General features: G+C 40.6%; 1 protein-coding gene across 1 annotated transcript; it reads left to right on the top strand.

The window, feature by feature from the left end:
• Positions 1–6396: 6396 nt before the first annotated feature.
• On the top strand, positions 6397–8512 carry ankrd34bb (ankyrin repeat domain 34Bb). The gene is made up of 2 exons (XM_067576210.1): positions 6397–6685; positions 6792–8512. The coding sequence occupies exons 1-2, from the start codon at positions 6483–6485 to the stop codon at positions 8290–8292; spliced, it is 1704 nt and encodes a 567-aa protein (XP_067432311.1). The 5' UTR covers positions 6397–6482; the 3' UTR covers positions 8293–8512.
• Positions 8513–9598: the final 1086 nt, after the last annotated feature.

Genomic DNA, 9598 nt, shown 5'->3' with positions numbered 1-9598 from the left:
GGCCTATTACAGTGGTGATATTTATCTACACCATGTCATTTAAACCCATTATACTACATATACTTAAAACAAAGAGGTAGACTCTTATTCTCACAACATCTAAAAACATTTGTTGGCAGTCTTTTGCTCTCAACAATTGAAAGCACTTGCTTTTCTTTAAAGACTCACAGGAGCTAAATATGTCACTAAGTGCAAATTTGTTTGAAAAGAAGCAGCACTCAATGACACTATCAACAGAAATGTTAAGCACCTTCAAGCAGCAATTGTTACAAAATGTTGAGGTCTTGTCTTGTTAATGAGACTGATGTTAAAATACTTCTTATTTGAATGAATATGGCTCTTACATTATACCTGTAAAAAAACAAACTAATCTGACACACCTGGGGCCGGTATGTACATTATGGCACTTGAAGGCAATAGAGCACATACAGAATGAGTCCACAGCTAATTGTCGCCCCCATGGCCCTCTAGTGGGTTCATCTTTCCCTGCACTTCCTGCAGAGACTGGCCAGGTGTGTGAAGGTATGAAAGTTGGCTGCTGTCACTTCTCATGTGAACAACCAAGTGCAACACCAAGAATGTCTTTGAGGCAAAGCTGTGGAGAGAGAGCATCTTTGATACATATGATATGGCATTGCCAAGTTATGAGGACATTTGGGGTAAGAGTTCAAAATATATTATATTCAATATTAAATGTGAATGTATTACTGTGTTTGTTGGCCATTAAAGTGGATGGCATGAATCTGCAGTAACACAATGCCCGATAGCATTGGCATTCCTTTCTGTGAAAAGGATCATTCTCATGAATTGTAAAGTAAAGAAATCAAATTGTTTTTGTTTGAGTTACTGGCTGAAGGATTTTATAGAACTCATAATGATGTTTACATAAATAATGGCTTACATGGACCATGGACACTTATAAAGGACTATATAAATAAGAGACATTTAGTTAAGAAGTGATTTGCACTGGTAGAAGATACAAAGCCAGTACAATGAATAGGAACCCATAGACGTCCTGTCAAGAAGGATTTGTGATGCAATATATTATAATATAATATTATAAGCAAATATACAGAATTTACATCTTTTTGTCTGTAACCTGTGACATACTGTTCTTGTGTTGTGTATTTATGTTGTCTGTGTTTGGTCTTATGTTTTTTTCATAAAATGTAAAGAAAAAAAAGAAAGATTGCCTTTGAGGAGACATGAAGTGTGACAGAATGATTCATCACACTGAGACAACATGGACTTACAGAGTAGTTGGAGAGAGATGGGGGAGATGGGGGTTCTCGCCCCGCTTTCCAATGTGGCTATTTGAAAAAGGTATGAACACTTTTGCCTTCAGACGTGGTCAGACGACGTGTCCTATGACCTCTAGTTTGTTTAAAGCATACTGATGCCTTAACCGTAGAGCTGAGTGCATCATATAATGCATCAAGTTCAACCCCTTCTCTGGAATTTCATAGGAGCATAGAAATCGCTCACTGCAGCAGATGAATCAGGTTGTGGGAAAGAATAGTTCACCAGAACAGTACATTTCATCATAATGACTCTTATTACACAGACAGACATCATCAGGTTTTGATATTCACAGAATAGACAAAGACCTCAGGGTGGACATGTCTTTTAAAAGCTTGTTCTGCGTTACCAGATTTACAAGCTAGAAAATCTAACATCTTATTTTGTCAGCCTTTCTCCATCGATTGCTGAATATGGTAATACGTCCATGAAGCAAGTGAAGCACTCTGTTGTGCAATCTTCACCAAAATAAATCCGTCTGCAGCCTTGAACTTTCCGGTGACGTTGGCAGCACTATTGTCATTCCACACATCGACAGTCTGAATACCTGAAGGTGAAAAGAAATCAGTCTTACCTCCGCAAATGCTTTACCAAAGACCACTGTCTGTACTGTGGCTCCTCACAATAGGATGAGCTGTCATTGGCTGTGTGCTTTCTGCTGCTTGGCTGCCATAGGCTGGCCTTTCACTTTCATCTGACGTATATTAGTCTTCACTGCCTCCTTTCATCAGTCACTCCCCTGCATGGATGTCTGCTCTCCCTACTGGTTTCTCCTGAGTCCGTATGCTGAGAGTGACCTATCAAGTGAAGGAACATCTTTGCAGTTTGAACATCTTTCACAGTCAAGAATGAAATACGTTAAGGTAGGTTTGCAAACAGACTAACATTAATGTGTAGTGTCTAGTTGAGTATTACTTCCTTGTGTTTTGAAAAGAGCCAGTCGTAGTTTGTTATCGTATTGTTTGTGCCATAACTTTTCTTTAAGTGGGGATATTACAATCTGTTATTTCTTATATCCTCAGCATAGTCTATCATATTTACAGTGTTTATGCTATGAAACATTACCAATGTGGATGTCTTACTGTGTTCTTTAGTGTAAACATGTAAGAGTCAGCATCCTATATAAATGATAAAGACACATATATGACATAATCATGGTCTTAAGAGCACATTCAGAATATGTTTATGGTCTCAAAGACAAGCAGCAAAAGATTTTGATTAATAGTCCTTGGAGAATTATTTCTGTGCTGTTAAGAAAAACATTTTCATCCCTATTGAATCATATTTGAACTGCGCTTCTGTGATGAATTGATACAGTGGGAGGAGAACATATTACAGTCCTCCCTCTGACTAAATAGATTTCTTGTGTTAGACATTATAGCCTTCCACATGAGTACATCTGTAAGTAGCTCTTAACACACTCATGAATATATGCACATACATGTAAAGCAACAGTATTTGACAAAGACTGTCATAATCTGAATTACAACTTTGGAGCATGGAATGGAGAAAAAAATGCCTGGCTTTTACATGCCGAGTGATAAAATGTTAAGGAATGACATTTTCTCTGCTGCCTCTATCATTAGCTATTCTGTCTGTGCTGGTGCTGGTTGAAGGCCAGGTCTGACCCCTCAAAGAGGCACAGACGGGGGTTTGAATGTCACTCTGCAGAAAAAGGCTGCTAACTGAGGTTAAAACCTTCTGCTTGTCACACATACATTATAGCCCAAATGAACAGTTACAGCATTGTACAAACGAATAAAGGGGTACTCCAGTTTTTCAGCATTGTGCTTCCATAAAGTTGGGGACTCACAAGAACATGATTTTAATAAGAATGGTCAAAATCTGTGACTTTTAGTCCCTCATGTGGGTCAAGCTCCAATCCAGTTTGTAATGCAGGTTTTGTTTTATACTGTAAATCTCCAAGTCCTAGTCATGGGAAGTAGCTAAGTACATTTACTCAAGTACTGTATTTTCATTGAAACTGGACCAATCAATGTGAAAGGTGGTATTCACATGACAAACCCCTCATTTTACATTTGTTCATTGGGCAGACACTTCTGTCCGAAGCGACATGCAAAAGCAGGAAAAACCAAGCCACAGTAGATCAAGAGGAAGCCTCAGCGCTCAGTTCTAAATTCCACCTCACATCAGTGTCACAAGATTGCAGGTGACCAGAAAACGAGAAAGGAGAAGGAGGGAGGGGGAGAAAAATGTAGTTTGTTTGAACATTATTTTTGAAAATGGCTTGGAAGTAAAATAGCTGGACTTACGAAAATATTTAGTTGATATTTGAATTCTTCTAATTATAGTTTCAGCACAAGTTATGGCTTGTGTGGTGGCCTAATGTTGGGATTAGACTACACAATATTTGGAGAGATATTGCAGGCTACACGTTGGACCCAAAACAATCATAGCTTACTGTCTTTCTCTCCTTGTGTGACAACAACAAATGTTTCTGTATGCAATCAGGGTTTTCTGAGGGAAAGTGAAGCTGGAAGTATCTATGGTTGTAGGATGGTGAAGATGAGCTCTTTTTCCTTCCCAGAAGGTAGAAAGAGGGTGAATGTGTGTGTGTGTAGCAGACGTGTGCAGAAGTCACACATGTGACATTATTATCATGTTCATTTGGTAAAATGCTCCTGACCCAAAATGAAATGAGACATCATTCCTCTTTCTCTTCTCCATGTTAACAGTTGAAGAGCACTCTGTGCTGTTATTGGCAAACGTCATGAAACATGTTGTGGAAATTGTCAAATTTGGCGAGAGAAGGCCAAGAAATTCTGACACAACTAGTCTTTTTCTTGGGACGTCATGACATAGTACACATCAAACAGATGTGAGGGGATGAGACAGCTATTTGATGGAATAAGTAGGTCTCTCATTGGGCAAGGATGCAGTCAAATAATGAACTGAAGTAAAGGTACAGTATGTGTCGCAGTACTGAACACTGAAAAGTATATTACAACACTCTCAGTTCTTTATATAATTTGTCCTCAGCTGTATTTACGTACATGCTTTACACCCTACTGACACACGCACAGACACATACCTACGCAGTTAAAATAAGTCATCAGTCACAGTTTCAGAAACACAAGGCCACACACACAATAGGCTGCAGAAGTGGATACAGGCAGTCCAGGAGAGGATGACTAACCGATTATGTCCTTTATGTTTGAAGCTGGAAGGAGGAAGGAGCAAAAGCTGTGCCCTCTAAATGTCTGATTTCCATTGATTCACATCCTCTCTACAAACAGCACAACAGCAGATGGAGTGTTTGGGTTTTTTAAATGGTGGTATTGTGTAACATCATTTACTGTGAATCCCATTTGCAGAAGCAACTATATTAAGGAATCTTTTGAAGTTGAAGCACTAAGTAAATGTATACACATGTATGTGTCAGCCTCAGACGTCGGACAATAAATATGAGAATTCAAGGCAACATAAGGCTTCTTCCAGAGTTACAAAGATGCCAGATAGGTGCTGCTGCATCAGTCATAAGCACTCAAAATTATGTAGCATCCAAAGAGAAATGTCATGACAACATATGCCAAACAGAACTGTGATTGAAAAGTTGAACAGTTGTCACAAGTGGCCTCTCAAGTGGCCTCTCACCAACACTGACACTTATCAGAATATTGGTTTCAAGGACCACTAGTGTTTTTCTATGATTTTACTCTTTTATGAGAAATTGTGTATATTTTACATTACTGCTGACCATTCCTCAAAGCATGTCATAGATTTTGAGATCTCTTAAAATGCATTTCTCCTTCCTGCCAGGCAGATAATAGTTTGCATTATTTCAATGTGCTATGAACCGTCCCAACAACAAATCTATGCAATGAGTGAGCTCACAACATACATCTGTTGTTAAGTTTTTGTTGTTTTTCCATTAACAGGACTTACTGACCTGTAGCTGAACCTGTAGCCATTGTCCTGGGTTCTGCTTTTGTTTCCACTGTCCTCCGCCCTCTTTGTAGAAAAGTTCCAGGATTTTAAGGATGGTTTGATGACTATGAAAATGATGTGAATCATATGCTGTGACCTTCACAGTCACCAGATCTCAACCCAATTGAACACATAATTTTCATACTCATTAAACCATTCAGTGATCCCTCGTGGGGCATTGTCATCCTGGAAGAGACCACTCTCATCAGGATAGAAATGTTTCATCATAGGATAAAGGTGATGACTCAGAACAACTTTGTATTGATTTACAGTGACCCTTCCCTCTAAGGGGACGAGTGGACCCAAATCATGCCAGCAAAATGTCCCCCAAAGCATAACAGAGCCACCAGATCCCCTCCCTGTAGGGGTCAAGCATTCAGACCTTTACCAATTTTTCCTTTAATTTGTCACCCGTCTGTATCTGTTTATAGAGATTAGCCGAAATGTCGTCTGGATTGTGTCAAGTTGCTCATCAGACTGCAATCAACGACTGGTGCACAGAAGAGGAAGTTTTGGCCTGGATATCTGTTATCTGTTATCAGGATATCTAGTGGCTACACAGGAACCCCCAAAATATTGGCCATTGCCCCCAGAGGTTAAATTGTCATCAGCAAGATAGCCAGTGGGTTCCAAGATTGCCTTTTCTCTACAAATTCTCAAAGATTCAGGCTATGGGAAACTCAAGTTTATGGGTTGTTAAGTCTTGGTAATGGAAAAACACCACACTTGTAATCTTGTGTACGCCATGCTAATGCTTATTAGTTAGCAATTCAACATATTATTATTTTATGTTATAATAAGGTACAAGGACCTGCATGATGTTGTTCAATTATATATATATATATATATATATATATATATATATATATATATATATATATATGTAGTACCAGTCAAAAGTTTGGACCTTCCCATTCCCTTGAATGAGAAAGTGTGTCCACACCTTTGACTGGTACTGTAAATTTGGGTTTGGAGGACTCAGTAATCAGAGACCAAAAATGATGTGTGTCAAACAAACGGAATTTGCAGTTTATCTGAAGTTCTGTGACATACAAATGGTTGAGAACCCTCACTTTGTAGCTGCAATGGCTGCCCAGTAGATGGACTACACCTGAGAACTTAGTGTTCCTCTTTCTTTATTGCAGGCACTGGGCTGTATGCACCTTTGAACAAACAAGTGATTATCCTTCATCAAAGACACTTAAAGTGAATTAGAAGTAGCCAAGATCGTTACAATGGATGAGTCAACAGAGGTGCGAACAGATGGCAATTCTCTGCTGAAGGCTGTCTATTTGAGTCGTCTGCGTCTGACTCGGCTGCTGCTAGAGGGAGGGGCCTACATAAATGAGAGTAATGAACATGGGGAGACACCACTAATGGTGGCCTGCAAGACACATCATACAGATTCACAGAGCGTACCTAAACACAAGATGATTCGGTATGTACTATCAAAATACATGAATGCTATTGATTATTGAATGCATGAATTTATGTAAGGGGCTACTAGCTTCCACTTAAGCAATTTCCATCTTTACTTGCAATAGGTATCTTCTGGAAAATGGTGCTGATCCAAACATCCAAGACAAGACAGGGAAAACTGCTCTGATGCATGCATGCCTAGAACAGACTGGAGCTGAAATCCTGTCACTCCTGCTGAGTAGTGGCGCAGATCCAACTCTGGAGGATCATGTCGGCTTATCAGCACTGGTTTACGCAGTCAATTCAGGCAACAGGGATGTCCTCAGGGTCCTCCTGGATGCCTGTAAAGCGAAGGGTAAGGAGGTTATCATCATCACCACCAACAAACTGCCATCCGGCCACCAGATGACGAAGCAGTACCTCAATGTCCCTCCACCTCCTGATCTTGAAGAACGTTTGCATTACACCCCAACATCTTGTTGCATGTCTCCATATGAAATCCAGCTACGAACTCCTCCACAGGGGTCTTCAGCAAGTGCTTCTCCCCAACCTGGTAGTCCCCTTCTTGGCCTCAGGAATCCCCAGTGTTTAGGCTCAGGACCTGGCCTAGTCACATCTCGACCAGGTTCTCCAATTCAACATCCTAGTCCTTTACGTGTTCCTAGTGTGGATAAGCGACTTAATCTCCAGAGGCTACACTCGGAGCAATGGTCCAAAAGTCCTTCCCTGCTGCTCCAGCAGAACCAGGCCTCCTCTCTGACAGAGGAGCTGGTGGAAATCACGCCTGAGGAGGAGCTGTCCTTCAGAGTCAATGGTCTTGCCTTCCATGGAAGATCTCCAGCTGTTTCACGCCACCACAGCATTGATGTCAAAGATGCAACAGGGCTCTTGAAAGCACTTGAAAACCTGTCAGGTAATGAAAATAGGGGTGGAGGTGGAAGAAGAGGCTTTGGTAGAAAGATGTCATATGACAGTGCAGCAAGTTCACTGCATTCGGCTTCACACCCAAACTTGCATCAAGATGACAATCTTTGCTTTCCCCATGAATCCAGTCCTGCAGATGAAGATTCATCAGACTGTCTTAGACAATTAAATGTTTCCAGTCTGCAAAATGTGGTCCGTCGGCGGGACATTGGTTTTGACCACTACAGTTCAGACTCTCAGTTACCACAGTTTGGCAGCCGCAACAACAGCTCCAAGAATGGTGGTGGAGCTGGAGCAGGACCAGAAAGGCACAAACTACTCAACAGCAGATCCTCCACTCTTTCAGGCTCTAGAGAGTCCCTGGAGAGCTCTGTTCAGAGACGAGGTGCTGTCGGGCTGGAAAGAAGAGGCTCAGGGGCCCTTCTTCTGGATCATATTGCCCACACTCGGCCTGGATATCTCCCTCCTCTGAATCCCCATGCTCCTATACCAGATATTGGCGTCAGCTCTAGTGCTTCCTACCCTTTGAGTGGAAGTAGCAAAACACTGAATGGTGTTCTTACAGGGTCAAAGCCTATTCTACCATGTGCACCTATTTTCCCAAGGGACTTGAAAGCCAAGAAGATGCTGTGGAGACGCCACTCAATGCAGAGTGAGCAGATAAAACAGCTGGTCAACTTTGAAGAAATGTTTGGCCACTAGAATAAAATATTGCATGTATCAGGAGAAAATGCATGTGCCCTGTACCTACAATACAGCTGTACTATGTGCGCTTTCAAGACCACATATAGCTTAGCCATTCTGAGTCTGCTTTGGTGTATCTAGACTTATCATTACAGGATTTCTTATTACCATACCACCTAGAGCGATAGTATGAGCTCAATATAATGAAACATGGAAACAACAGGAACATGTCACTCAGTGCATTAGTGTGGCCCATTGATGTTTTTTAATCATTTTGTTAGCAGATCAGTTCATTGTTGGTTTGACTCTGCACATGAGATTTTTTGGCAAAAAGAAAAATGTAATAATAATCGCCAGCCTTATCCTTTAAGTACGGTTGCCCTGAGAGCTCAATGTACTGCAACTTGAGAAAACACATGCAAATAGTCAAAACACAAGCAAATTAAGAAAACATCCTCATAAATGTGATAACACGTGCAGTATTTAAAACACAAGCTGCAAATTCAGATAACACAACACAACAGAAATGTGAAACTTAAAAGTGATGTAAACGTCTGGATATGCGATCACAATATTAAAATAAACCAAAAAAACCCCACTTACATTTTAGCTCATTTTCCAATACCACTGACCAATAGCCAACTTCACTAACGTCATGAGTAACAAACTGTGGCTACTCAATTTGATGTTTTCTTAATTTGCTTGTGTTTTCTCTATTTGCATGCGTTTCCTTAAGTTTCAGTGTGTTGAGCTGTATTTAAGTGTGAAACTTTGCATTATAATTACCTGAGAAAATAAAAAGTTGCAGCACTTTTTCCGAACAGCTACACGGTTTGACAGAACAATACTCAATGCAAGGACTGACTTGTTCCTGAAGTTTTCAACGACCTCTTGTTTCTTTCCTCAGCAGATGTAGCAGGTCAGTCGCCATGGAGATTGGTTAGTTGTTATCACATGACTTTACACAGGGGTCATGTGATGTCATGCAAAGATTGTGGTAAGTGTGACTTAATTGTGACTTGAAGACTCTGGCTAGATGTTCTGATAGTCCAGACACATAAAGGAGTCCCACTGGGATGCTTCTGGTAGTTTCCCCTTGAACTACCCTTCCTCTGCCCTCCTCTTCACTAATAATGCAGATATGCTCTATGTGGGAGGGTCACAATAGATCTTATATGTTGCAAATTGTGAGCAGAGTTAGTTATTGATTAATATTATTGGTCTCCCCATATACGACCACCTGTTATCACATGACCAAAATTCCATACTTAAGTCACAGGATAACAGCTAAACCATTTTCATGGCAATTGAACAACTCCAACCG

This window comes from Thunnus thynnus, chromosome 2, assembly GCF_963924715.1.
Source record: "Thunnus thynnus chromosome 2, fThuThy2.1, whole genome shotgun sequence".
Taxonomy (NCBI): domain Eukaryota; kingdom Metazoa; phylum Chordata; class Actinopteri; order Scombriformes; family Scombridae; genus Thunnus; species Thunnus thynnus.
The sequence above is the reverse complement of the archived record's forward strand: the minus strand, read 5'-3'. Positions and strand labels throughout refer to the sequence as shown.